We start from the raw sequence: 14,759 nt of genomic DNA, 5'->3' as shown, positions 1-14,759 counted from the left end.
CCTCTATTTTTTATTTTCGATAATTAATGTTTCCACACTAAAAAATGAATTTGTCGAAAAACTAAAATATTTAGTCCGATACATTCAACTAAGTTGATTTAATTAATTCTTGATGAAAAAATTTTAATTGTTGGCACGAATGAACTACATCTTTTTTGTACGATTAAATAATTGTTGAATCAACCCAATGTTTAGTTGAACGTATTGAAGAAACGTAATAAGTATCTTAGTTTTTTAACAAATTTTTTTTTAGTGCAGTGCTTGATTACGCAAATATATCCATATACTGAGAAAAAAGATACTTCAAAATTTATTTATGGGATAAATTTATTTTGTGAAATGAATTTTTATTTAAATACGGTGAAATAAAATTTTATTCCTAGCAAATAAATCAATAATAAAAAGATTATATTTCGTCACAATTAGATTTTTTTTGTAACGAATATCGGAGAAAACGTCACGAGCAACGTTTACTAACTTTGATTTTTTCTCAGTGCACAGCACAGAAGCTTGCAGGATTGTTGCAACATTACTACAACATTGGGATAGATTTAAAGGGATTATTTCCTATTTATTTGCGTGATCAATAAAGATGGGCCGTCGGAAGAGGGCAGGGACGCGCTGCATTCTCAAGAACAAAAACAAACGCACGAGGCTAACTTGTAGACACAGTTTGCATTTATTTCATGTGTACGAGTGCAGTAACACCCGCGCAATGATGTACTTACAGCCTTTCAGTCTTTGCAAATATACAATGTTTACGCGGGTTGAAAGGGTCAGGGGAAAGGGAGGGGTTCAGCACATTCTAAAATTATAATTAATTATAAGAGGCTATAACAACGACGGATGTGATAACTATACAGTAATTAGGGGACAGAGCGCGGAAACTCTCGATGACAAAATATAAACGGAGATCCCCGTTCGACGTCGCATTGCTCACGCGAATCGCCAACCGGTCCAATCGATCGATCGATCGATCGTCCTCTCGTTTGCCTTTGAAATTCGTATCTCTCGATCATGGAGCGAGGAACGAGTCTTCTTCTCGCTCATCCGGCGCGACGAGACGCGTTCTCCAGGAAGAGGGAACCTCCGTGAGAAAAGGCGAGATCGATCGGCGAGACTGGTCGGTTGGGCGGGGCGCTGTGCAATGACTCGCGAGCGTGACGAGCGTTTTGCGAACGCGTGCGCGCATTCGACATTCGTATTGCAACACGCTCGACGACGGAGGAACAGGACGGATCCTCGCTCCTCGGGAACGAGACACGGAGTCGATCCAGTTTCCCAGTCGCATAACAGATAGTAGAATTTAAAACGAACGTCACACAGTTGGAGGACTCGCGCGTTGCCTTCCACAGTCCGTCGCATCGGAGATCGGCAACGAAATTCGACCGATTTGATCGACGTCGCGCGCAAGCGGTCGGTTAAACAAAAATGAAGATGGAATAACAAGATCCTAGGGGATCGAGAGAAAGGGGTGAGAAGGGATGGGGGCAGAAAAAAAAATGGTGTGCCGGGTCCTTATAACCGTGAGAGATCTCGTGTGGAATGGCGATGAGCGTATGTACAAATGTATTTACAGTCTCCCCCTAGCGGGGGGGGGGAGGGGGGAGGGCAGAGCTCGAGAGACCGGCGGCGCGGGGAAACCCGCGTGTTCGCGGTTCAAAAGAATGTCTCTCTCTCCGTCACCGTCGCACGTCTCGGATGTAGGTGCGCCGCCCTCCGGACGTGGCGATCCCCCTCCGGCTGATGATGATGGTAGTGGTGATGATCCTCTTCCGGACGACGATGATCGACATTCTTCCGTGACCCGGAGAGCAGTGGATCAGCAGACATCCTCCCCTCAGAGGAGCGGAGCGACCTACGTCCTAGTAGCGTCCGCGAGGAGGGTGGCCTCGGATCTACGACCTGTAGTAGTACCCTAGCGGGTCCCACCGGCGCCAGGTCACCGATCGGCGACCGTCGCCGCCACGACGGACGTGATGGTCGACGTGGTATGGCGGCGGCGGCGGCGGCAGCAGCCGCGATAGAGGTGGTGTGGTGGTGGCAACGTTCAGCAGCGGTTGCAGGGGTTGTCTCTGCGTCGTCACCGTGGTCACCGTCGCCTCCGCCGTTGTCGTCGTCATCGTCGTTGTTTTCGCGTCCTGATGCGCGGCGTTCGTCTCCTCCAGGGCGGTCTGCAGGTCACAGATGTACTCGATCACCCTCTGGATCACCTCGAGCTTGGACAGCTTCCGCTTGCGCGGCATGTCCGGCACGAGGGAGCGCAGCTTCGTCAGATAGGCGGCCACCTCCTCGGCCTCGAGGTCACGCCTGGTGCCGCCGATCCCTAGGCCATTGTGCAGAACGCCGCGGTGGTTCGGCGGCACTCTGCCGCTCACCGGGCTCACCACCATTGCCTTCATGCAGGTAGATACGGCGGATCAGAAGCTACTCGTGAGAATCGGCCGGGGAATCGATCGATTCGGTCGGCGCTCTCTCTTTCTCTCTCTCTCTCTCTCTCGTTCTCTTCTTCCTTCCGACGCCGTCCGCGAGCACACTGGCTCCGCGCTCCGCTGCTGGGTTGATCGCTCGACGACAACGCGCCACCGCACACACACATACACACCACCCACAGGCGCCTGTCCCCTGTGTGCCTATCGATCGTCGCAGGAGAGCCGTCGAACACCGGAGGCGTAAGCGCGCGCGGTGCACGTGAAGAGAGCAGCAGCCGGATGTGAGCACGGGATGTGAGCACGGGATGCTTGCGCCCGGTTTGTCTGTTAGCTTGTCCTAGCTTCTCCTTTCGCGTTTCGAATGACGACGTCGTCCTCGTCCTTCGTTCCCTGGTCCCTCTTCCTTCTCCTTCTTCACCCTGCAGGTTTCCTTCGCTCGATCGAGCGGAAAAATCGCGTGTGGAAGTCACGTGCGGGGATCACACGGTGCCGCTGGTCCTCGTTTCACCGACCAGCCACCGATCATCCTCAAACTATACGACAGCTACGCGGCGCCGAGTACGACCAAGTCGTGATACGACAACCACGTTAACCGATATTACACACGCGAGTCGTCTGACGGATCGAAGCCGACTGGCCTCCGCCCCTCACCTGCGTCTTTTTATAGCCTTGCCCCACCCGGCACCCCGCGCGTACCCACCGAACCAGACGCTTCCAGCATTTGTACGGCGCAATCGCTGCGCGAGTGGAGTAGCACTGGCTACGAGCGTCGCGCGACCGAGAGAGAGAGAGATCCGTCATCGTTATATCATTCAATTTTTCTCCATTTTAATACAACTTGCGCTAACTTGCTCTTTATGAAAAATCTTTTTTTTTTTGTGCAAACACTTTTAACTGACAAGATAATTTAAAAAATTCTAAAAGACTGTGTTTACATTACGAGTCTCAAATAAGTTTCCAAGTAGCTTACACTGGCAAAAAAAAAATTTCTATGAATAATTAAAGAGGTTCTACTAAAAATAGAAATTTATAGAAACTAATTTGTTTTTTCGTATGAAAATATTTAATTTTTCTTAAATATACGTGTTAAACTATTAAAATTAACAAAAATGTTTCAACTCTAGCATTTTGGCGTCGAATTTTTTTCGCTGAGACAAGAAGACGTTATTTTGACGTTGAAATGACGATAGATAATGTCAGCTTTCCAGCAAACAAGGCGACGTCTCCTTGACACCGCAAACGTCACTAAGGCATTATTAAAACGTCATCTTGTTCATTGGGATACGATCGAGGCGTTTAAAACAAACGAACGGAAGGATCGTCGGATTTAGCGTGAAAATCGCGGGTGGTGGTCCGATTCGAAGCTATCAGTAGTCGGGGGTGTTTGACGACTATGCGACTGGCGGCGTCGGTGGAACACGAGGGGAGTGTAAAAGGGAGACGGGAAAGGGGAGCGCGACCATTGTTGAACGTCCGGCGGCGCCAGCCACTAGCCATCACGGCTACCACCACCACGAAGACACCGTCGCCACCAACACTGTAACAGGCGGTCGACCACCACCATTCCGGGCTCTGTGCGCGCGACGTATGGCGATGGTCACTCGCTAACCTGTGCACCATGATTCCGGCCGTGTGATTTTCTCGCAGCGGCGAATGCTATGTGAAGAAATTCGCAGACGCCTCGAGAGATTCCGATAATTCACACTGAAATCGTTACGCGTCGTGTTACGCGCTAAATCTCTTACGAAGGTGCTTGTCAATCTTGCACTAATTATAATTACATATTTTCAATATTAAAAACACTATCAAACATTGTTTTTAACACTGAAAATAAATAATTAGTGCTAGTTTGGTAAATTTTTGTTAGAGATGTCTTGAAAGCATATAACTACACTTTTGAGAAACATAAGGCAGTGACAGATAAGATGGATAATTCTGAGATTCAAGTATCCATAACTATTTTCACATAAAGTCATGAAAGAACGGAAGGAATATCGAAAAATATCAAAATATAATCTCAGCAAATATGACGTAACTTAACGATTTGCAGCTGCGGCAGAATGAGTCATTACGGAACGACGCACTGCGACACTTTTTTGTATTAATAATATATTTTTCATTGCGATTTTTACGTTATAAATCTTCTTGCTCTTCATTTTAATATTACTGCATTTGACTAGCATTGCTTTTTCTCATTAGTTACAACTTAATCATTTTTTTAAAATACATATGTAATTGAGATGCTAATTTTTCTCAATTTTCTATTCGCACACTGAAAAAAAGATTTGTCGAAAAACTAAAATATTCCGATACGTTCAACTAACAATAAGTATTCTGAATTTTTTATTTTAAGTTAAAAGATAATTTATTTAAAGTTTTATTGCGATGCAAAGATTAATTCTGTAAAATAAACAAAATTCATTTATTTATTTAGAAAATAACTAAACAATATTACAATAAATTATTTTGAATACTTAAAGGACTTATACAAAAAAATTGAGACTTTTCTTAATATTGTAAAAAATAATTTAATTTTTAATAAGAAATAGAATAAGCAAATTATAAAAATATATTATTAAATAAAAAGATCTCATTCAAACAACTTTCATATGTATATAGTTTGTTCGAAATGTTAATATTAAACACATTTCCAAATTTCATTTATTTTGCAGGGACTGTATGTTTGATACAGCCTTAATTAAATTTTGATTAAAAAATATTAATGGTTGACATGAATGAACTATACCTTTTTTTTGTGCAACTAAATAATTGTTGAAGCAACCCAATGTTTAATTGAACGTATCGAAAATGTTTCAGTAATTTTCAACGAATTTTTTTTTTCGTAGAGATAACATATATATTTTTTTTTTACCGAGCAGTAAACAATTTTGCACATCAAACGGAAGAAATCATTGCTGAATTGAAAAATAATTATCCTAGCATCTTCCTACAACTGCTTCTTCTTAAGTTGGTTGTTCATGACTTTCTAAATGTTTCTGCACTCAAATTACGGCAGGAGCCTCGAAGAAACTATATATTAAATTTGACCACCGTTATTCGGACTGCATTTTGGCAAGAATTATCTCGAGCGCGAACGATTCTACCAGATCGGCTATTTTGCTCGAAGCGCCGATAATTACACCGCACTCGAATCATCCGTTTGAAAAGAAGGGCTTTATTCATAAAAGGCCCTTTTTTTTCAAACGCCCCATATCCGCTCTGTCCCTCGCGACAAAACTTGCACGAGTTATTCCGTACATTCGTTCGTTCGCCTGTATTTGGGCCGCGACGCAAATATCGTCCCTCGGACGGCTTAATCTTCCCAGGCGAATATCCCGCTCGAGGCGATGGCGTCGTCGCGATTACATCGTATACTTGGCGTCTTCCGTCTTGCTTTCTCGGCTCACGTGCTCGCACGTACGCGCTTCGTGACTTCATGCGGAGTCTCGTTACCGGTTGTTGAAGACAAGAACCCGCCCGATGTCCGGCGCTACGGACGAGTTAAATAAAAAACGGAGAAGTGGCTGTGCCGACCGTTCGATAGGTGAAGAAAGAGAGAGAGAGAGAGAGATAAAGAAGCTTGACCGGACTAGAGAGAGCGGCGACACGCTTCGCGGAATTTCCAGGCGACGCGACGCGACGTCGACATGCTCGCCCGGAGACTCGTCCGAGGAAGCGAGTCGGAGACAATTGAGGGCAGCGGGGTGGACGCGCGGAATCATTGACAACCGCTCGCGAGATACTCGCGAGATCAGCACTGCAGCTGCATGAAGAGCTTTCCCTCCCCCCCCCCTCTCTCTCTCTCTCTCTTTCTCTCTCTCTCTCTTTCTATCTGTCTGTCTGTTTTTCTCCAGTGAGATTTCCAAACCGAGCGTGTCTTATCTATGTGATATGTATATTAGTGCTATAATTCATCAAATATAAGATTAAACAACGACCTCCGTATGGCCCAAAATAACATGTTGATTACCGAATTCTCCAAAGAAAACACATTTCTGTTCTTGAAAGTCCAATATTACATGAAGATTGTTAGGTTTTGAGCCCGGTATTCATAATCATAAATAATTTTCAATCTTCGATTGAAAGAAAAAAAATGAAAGAATTTAATGAATGAATAAATCTGTAATTAATTACGCTTTCAATAAAATTAGAGTAAAATTTGAAAATTATACGACCACTGTTTTATAATTATATTGTTTACAGGTGTTTAAAACAAAAAATGTTAAGAACGTTTCTTTTTTTGTTCTTTATGGAAGATATTCAACATATATTTAGGAGACTAATGTTCGCTTATTTTTAATTATATATAATGATTATTGCTCGTGAATATTATAAAAAAGAATTATTTATAAAATACAAATCTTATAACAATATTCAAAACATATACGAAGACGTAAATAAAAATTACGTGCCTTCTGTTCGATTATTAAAATTTTAATATTCCATTACAGATTTTTTCAGCAATTAACTAACATATTGTTTTTATATCAGAATACGTGCAGAATATTTAATTATATTAAATTTATTTTCTAATTTAAATTTTTTAATTAAAATTTACTTTATTTCTATTTATGTTTATTTTGATTAAATATCAAAATCTTAAAAATAACAATTGAAATGATATTTTCTTTCTGCTAAATAAAGCCATTGATTATACATGTATAATTAAAGTACCTCTTTCTATATTTTTGAAAGTAATTACTTATTAAATTCTTAAAATATAAAATATAAAATGTAATGGACTTACTCTATACTAACTTTGGTCGCGAATATCTTTTTATTTGTAGTATTTCAATCTGTGCGAATCTGTTCAAAACGATAGCGCGATATCAAAGTAATTGGAAAATTGTTAGCGTTTTATCGCTACCACAAATAATTTAATTGATATAAATTCCAATTCAAGGAAAATGTACGGGACAAGGAGAACTGTTGTCGATAATAAAAATTTACCGTCTCATTTGTTAACCACAAAACAAATGTGACACTTGTGATATCTTCCAATAGTTCGCGAACGTGGTCAACGCGAGTTTCTTCTTCGTGTCGATAAGCTGTAGATAAAAAAAAAACCCATGAGCGAGCTTCTTACTATCGGCGAGCAAAACATTGCGTCGACTTATTTATCCAATATACGTAATGCATGATTCCAGAGAATAGTTGTAAAAAAAAATACGACGTGTTTGTGCTTTCGCAATACCTCCCAACGGTTTGCTAATACGAGCGTCTTCTTTCGCGTCGACAGCGCCGATAAGGATAAAAAGAGGCGAGTCACACCTAGAGATTTTGCGATTTATCGCCAATATCGTGATTTTTTTTTATTTTTAAAAGCGCAACGCGTGATATACGATTTTGACTTTTAATCACAAATTAAAAATCGCACCCGTGATTTAAGGTTGCAAATACAACTCAAAATTGAACTTGTAAACAAGTATTTATATTCAATAAACAGGAAAAAATTGCAAAAAAGAGGTTATCATTATCACGATTTAAATATTATATTTTGAATACATATTTGACTCCATTTATTGACAATGAGTCATTTTTAACACTAGTCATTATGGTTACTAATTTCTCTTTATTAATTCGCGAAAATTTTGTAGATTTATTTTGTAGATTTCTTTTATGCCGTACATTAAGAAGAAGATACTTAAAAATTTATTTGTGAGATATAAATTTATTTCATTGAAACAAGTATTTATTTGAATGCAGCGAAATAAAATTTTATATCTAGTAAATAAATCAATTAATAAGAGAAATGAAATATATTTTACAGAAATGAGATCATATGTAGAAGTATCATCGCGAATCAAATGTTTTTTATAACTAATAAATATCGATGAAAATGTCACAGGCCACATTTGTTCTTGAATTTCGATTTTTTTTTTCCTCTCAGTGTATAAACAGTCCGACTAACGCGCAATAAATGAACCAACGTAATTTTCTCTATTTCGTAAAACTATTACGTGTACAATTCAAAACGTTTACGATACAAACGTGATACGAAATTGCGTTTATTACAAAATTGCGCACCTTTCGCAATATGAGATAAAAATTTCGCGATACGATACGTAGTATGTCACACTCACCGCGAATCTTAAGAAAGGCCGCAGTTGCGATCTACAATTGTGTATATCGCCCATCTCTAGTCACACCTATCGCCGGCGCGCAAAAAGACGGCCGTTATTTCACGGACATTATCGCGGCGATCGTTATTCAGAACAGCGGCGACAATTTCGCCGCACGGTTGTTGACAAGGTCTCTCTCTCTCTCTCTCTCTTTCTCCCTCTCGGAGGAGGAAGAGGAGGAGAAGCTCTCGAGGAACAATCCCGTGGAAAATTACAGGGAATAAAACCGAACGCGAGACGCCCGTGAGACTCGGCGGGCAAACACTTGTGCGGTTACATACCTGAGCAACCGGATCTCATTGACTCCTTGACCCCGGTGTTTAAGAAACGAAGTTCCCTTGACCTCCGGGAATAAATAAACCGAGGAAACGCCGCCGCGCGGCACGTTATGACGCTATCGCCCGTATGCGAGAGAATTTACGGATACTTCTCATTGAGATCTCTTCTCCCTCGCCCCTCCCCCCGCCCTCTCTTTCCCCGTGGCTACGACTGCTACGAGACTCTTGTACGACGTTACGGCTTTGGCGCCGTATCACCGGCAAGACCGCTCAATTAATATCGGAAACGCTAGTTCGCCGCTAACGTGACGTCGCGAGGCAAGATTAGTTGGCGTTGTAAACTGGGAAAAAAAATAGTTATTAACTTTTAATTATTGACTAAATTTTTCAACTCGATTAAATTTTTTCAGTTTCACTCAATTTGTGTATTTCACTTAAATATATTGAACACTTGAACTTCAGTTTGAGCATTTATATATTTTATTTAAATGTATATTATTTAACTTAAATGCGTAAATGTTTGAACTGAAAGAAACTCAAACACGTTGAAAAATTTAGTTGACAACTTTTTCTCGGTATATGTACGTACGCGTGCATCCATCTTAATTCTTTCTCTCTTTCACGCGTATTTATATTCGGAGAAAACAAAATAATACTGGCAATATTACTTTAAAACTTCGAAATTTAAATATCCGCGACTACAGTCGATATTTAAAACATTTTTGAGCACAAGTTTTTTTTGTGATATCTTTAGTATTAATAATAGGAATTTTAATAATACTATTTTACATTATTGTCTTGTGTTCCATTTTGTCATATTTACTGTTAAAATAGTTATAAACATTGCCTTAGTTCATACAACTTGTGCAATTTTCTTACTGCACGCTAAGAAGAAAAGATACGTAGAAAAAGATTTATGTGTTATAAATTTATTTCATTAAAATAAACCTTTATCTAAATACTAGAAATAAAATGTTATTCCTAACTAACAATTAATGGAAAAAAAAATAAGTTATGTTTCACAGAATGTATCGTCATCACAATTAAATTTCTTTCGTAATCAATAAATATCGAAGAAAACGTCACAAGAAACATTTACTTGCTAATATTGTGACTTTTTCTTCTCAGTGCTATTTATAATATGCAATCATTACAATTGAGATGCTATTTTGCCTCAATTTTCTAGCTGCTCGTGTTTCTTCGAGCCATTATGTAGAAGAGAGACTTTTCCACTTTTAACCTGGGAATAGTCACCTGGAGTTTTTTCTTACCCCAGCGAGAAAATAAGGCTTAGTACAGTAGTTTTCGTTACTGATCGAGAATCCGTACGTATATATTTTTTTTCTTTTTTTCTGTTTTCAAAAAATATGAATTTATAGATACGTATAATGATCTGAATTAAATAAATTATTGAAAAAAAAATTGTTGAAAAGCTGAAATATTTAGTCCGATACGATCAAGTGAACATTAGATTGATTCAATCATTCAAATTTTTCAATCAAGATTTAATTAAACCAACTCGATATTTAGTTGAACGTATCAAATTAAATATTTTAGCTTCTCGACGAATTTTTCTTTTCAGTACACTTATCGAGGACTTGGAGAACTCAAATTCTCTGAATCACCGAATCGGTGCGATTGATCGACGGATTTGGTGTCGATTCGTTCGGCTGTACTCATCTTGCACTTGAGCCTCACGCTTGCTTACGCAGTTAAGACAAGTCTTTATCATCCATACGATAACACCTGATGTTAACGTTATCAGGGTGCACTCGGTTCGTGTGTACCTAAAAGATCTATCGACATATAACACGATTGAGGGATCAGCTTGATTATCGGCGTTCGGCATCGTTTTCTTGAGTCACTTCTACGTATTTGATAAGGGAGATTATCATTGGTGAGAGATCCAATCGTGAGAAATGCTTATATTTGTTCTATCAATCTACGATAAATTCGTTTTATACGCGTCGAATTAATAAATGTGTTACAGTTATATAATTCAATGTACAAGATATATTATAAATAATAGAACCTCTGCTTGTGTTTTGCTTAAAAATCGTTGATTTTAGTTCATGAAATATTAAGGACTTTATTCGGGAAATTTTTATCTTATCATGCTCGTGTTCTAAAAAAAAAAAAAACTGAAAGTCTTACGTTTTAGATTTTAAGATTATATAATAAAACACATCTTGTACGAGTGTGTTCCAATGAGATCTTTCGATTCCTAATCTACTCCGAATCTTGAACTTTGGGCAATAGTTGCGAGATTTTAAAGCTCGCTATCTGTATTCTTTGTTTGAACGCAGTTAATATAAACATGAATTAATTCAAAAAGTAAAGTTTATTGCGTTAGAGATGTGAGAACTATTCAAATACGAAATCGAATCGGACCAGGTATTTGATTCGATTCGGTTTTGAATCTTCATGTAATTCGAATTCGAACTATTCGAAACTTTTAAATCTCAGATATTCGAATACAAATCATATATTAACAATTTTAATATATTATTTATATATTAAATATATTATAATAAATATTATTAAAAACGTTGATTCGCTCTAGTTTGCATTGAACATAGAATTTTGTCGAGCTACACGCACTGACAATAAAGTAGCGAGGAATATTTCTTTTAATCGAAATTAGAAAATACGGAAGCAATTACTTCGATATTTGTGCCGAGCTTATTTTAGTCCGCTTCAAAGGAAGAGTGTCACGCTCCTCCGTAATCGCGTGTCGCTATGTCGAATCGTACTTATCAACGGCCTGACTTAGCAGAGTCGAGCGCGACGTCGCGACGTCGCCGTCGTCGTCGTCGTCGCCGTGGGACGCGAAGAAAAAGCGACGTGCCTATAATTATCGTCTCGCCCTTCTCGAAATCGGGACGGTGACGACGACGACGACGACGGTAGAGACCGGCGCGGCGCGTCTCCTGCGCAGCTGCCGCGGAATGCGAACCCCGAGACTTCCGAGAGGTGAGCAGAGCGCGCAGAGCGCGTAATCGTGCGCTTCCTGCTGCCGTGCCGCATCCGTTTGCGAGACGTCCGTGAGCCGGCCGGGCCGACGCGCGGCGGCTCGCATGCATAGGTGGTAGGTAGGCACTTCGCGCGCGCACGAATATCGTACATTCTTATGAATAAATTTGCGGAGCGCCGCCGTGCGTGCGCCGCATAGGAAAATTGCGGGAGAAGCCGAGACGCCGCGCCGGGAGTCCGACGGTTGACCCCTCGGGAGATACGGCGACGCGGCACGATTTGTGCCGCGCCACGCTCTTTCGCATATTAATCCCGCGTATCGCCCGTGTTCAAACAAACGCGGATGTCCATTGAATAAATTCTTTGAATAAACCGTGTTGGTTTAAAAGCGCGTTTACGAAAAAACTGGGATAAGCGAGAAGAAAATATATACACTGATAAAAAGAACATTAAAATTGATTTAAATAAACGTGTTATTACTACTATTATTTGTATCAAACAAGTAAATATCACTGATATAAAATTTGATATAAATAAATAATTATTTAAATGTTACTAAAAAATTATTTACTCGGAGGGTTCTAACTGCTTATTTACTTGCAGTCAAATTAAACGTTTCTTAATTGAAATATTTATGTAAATAAAACGAAGAGATAATTTTTAACCGTGTATATTTTTTTCTGGCAGTTCTAGTAAATATTTACTGTTAGACTATTTTTATATTCAAGATAATCAGATTTTATCAATCGAAAAAAAAACAATTTAATTAAATTTAATATTATTAGCTCATTTGTAAAATCATTATTTAAATATAAATAATGTAATAATACAAAATTATATACCTAAGATGATACCAATGTGTCTAATTACTTAAAAACAAATGTTTCTACTTAAACAACTTTTACTTACAGAACAAGCAAATGCTTGCATTAAAATAAATGTTTTAAGAAAACGTTTATTTATTTATTTATTTATTTTTTTTTTTATTTAAAAGAATTACTCTCACAGTGTATATTCAATATTAAGAACATTTTACGTTAAACTCATAAGCGGACAATTTAAATACGCTTGATTACAATCCAGTTTTCTCTTCAGTGATTTTACTCGATTTGTCTGCGATTTGTCGATTCATGCGTACGTGTGCAATCGTTAGCGCAGCTGTACGTAGAATTGTGCGTAAACACACCGCTTACGCCGATCAAAACACGATTATCTCGATCGCAAATCAATCGAGACGACTTAAATAAAATCAGATACGTAGGAACGATTGTCTCTCCGATTATATGATGCGAACGTATTCGTCGCGAGAGCGACACAACGGCAGGAAGTTGAACAGTACTCGGACGATGTAAGAGCCGCGATACGATAAACCGATCTCTCCGACGTTTCTTTCTTTCCAAAACACATACGCGTTACGAAATACCGTTTCCTGCCGTTGATTCGATATCTTATATACGCGCGATAACGACTCTGCGTAGTCGTAAGTCCAATTGCGGATCATTTCCGCGGATATTCCCGTACAAAACCATTTTTTTTGGTCTTGCAAAAGCTCTCTTTTTCTTTCTCTCTCTCTCTCTCTCGCGCGCGTACTACGCATCTGGAAACGTGAAATCACGCGTATTTTTGAGCGCGCCGTCGTTCAATGAAAAGGCGAAGGACACGGGGCGATTGTTTATCGCGGTCGCCTCGAATCGATGACGAGGTGATGTTAAGTACAACACCCGTTCGCCTTCACGGCGGCTCTTTTTTTCGATTTTGCCTGGTCGAGAAGGAGGAAGAAGAAGAAGACGAAGAAGAGGCGAAGGAAGAGAGAGAAAGAGGAAGACATGGGAGTGCCCCATCGAAAATTATTCCGTGGAGTGTATCTTGGCATCCGATGATTGTGCGCCGGCGGCTAGAGTGGTCGGTCTCTCTTTCGGAGTGCACGTGCGCCTTGCACGTGTTAGCTGTGGGGCGACTCTCCCGATCCCCGGCTGCCTACAAGACTGTAACATCGTATCAGGAAGAGGCATGGGAGGGGAGGGGAGACGAAGGGAAGAGAGAGAAGGGCGGCTATAACTACACGCTCACGCTCGCTTCGTCTCGCGCACTCCTTCCCTCTCCTTCCTTCTCATTATCTATTCGCCTTCCTATGTACAATCTCTGTTCTTCGAACGGAGTATTATGGCGCTAATTGCGAGTACCGTCGGATCTTGATAAAGCGCGCCTCTCGAAAGGGGATATAATCCTCGTCGAAGGATTCGGCGCATAGCGGAGAGAACAGTGGGAATCTGAAAATCGAAGCTGTCGGGCGGAAGGAGACCTCGATGCGTCGTCGGCTCATTTTTTTAATATGCCGTCCTAATTTGCTATCGCTCGTTAATTTAGTCTAATATATTTTGAATTTATTGTTTATAAATATATTTCTCTCTTAATACATAATCGAGGTATATGAGAAAAATGCGCTTGTTTCCTTATCTCTGTCATAACAGATGATAACAGCTTTGAGGTCGACATCAACGTGAATCATTCCCACACTAAGAAAAAAATTTGTCGAAAAAGTAAAATATTTAGTCCAATATGTTCAACTAAGTATTGAGTTAGTTTAGTTCATTCTTGAAATAATAATTAAAAAATAATAGTTGACATGAATTAAATATATCTTTTTTTGTACAACTAAATAATTATTGAATCAACTGAATGTTTAGTTGAACGTATCGGACTAAATATTTTCTATTTTCAACACATTTTGTTTTCTCAGTGCATGTACAAGAAATTTGACAATTAATTGTAGTTTGGTAGATCAAATCTGGTTTCTTCCCATTGCTGACAAAATTTTCGCGGCCCATGTTTTGGGAATCTTTAGTTTTAGAGAGGAAGATGATATTTGACCCTTGTAGGTATTATGGCTTCATAAGTATTATGACACTCGTATAATATCTCCATTATTAGGTGATGAATTCTAGCGATTACTA

General features: G+C 39.7%; 1 protein-coding gene across 1 annotated transcript; it reads right to left on the bottom strand.

Moving 5' to 3' along the window:
- Positions 1 to 660: 660 nt before the first annotated feature.
- On the bottom strand, positions 661 to 3,090 carry LOC105199615 (DNA-binding protein inhibitor ID-2). Its single transcript, XM_011166783.3, has one exon. The coding sequence runs from the start codon at positions 2,400 to 2,402 to the stop codon at positions 1,899 to 1,901; it is 504 nt and encodes a 167-aa protein (XP_011165085.2). The 5' UTR covers positions 2,403 to 3,090; the 3' UTR covers positions 661 to 1,898.
- Positions 3,091 to 14,759: the final 11,669 nt, after the last annotated feature.

This window comes from Solenopsis invicta, chromosome 8 (assembly GCF_016802725.1).
Source record: "Solenopsis invicta isolate M01_SB chromosome 8, UNIL_Sinv_3.0, whole genome shotgun sequence".
In the NCBI taxonomy this organism is placed as follows: Eukaryota; Metazoa; Arthropoda; class Insecta; order Hymenoptera; family Formicidae; genus Solenopsis; species Solenopsis invicta.
This window is presented reverse-complemented; position numbering and strand designations above follow the sequence as displayed.

Coding starts and splice junctions, on each gene's coding strand:
- LOC105199615 (XM_011166783.3), bottom strand. CDS start 2,402: ATGAAGGCAATGGTGGTGAGCCCGGTGAGCGGCAGAGTGCCGCCGAAC.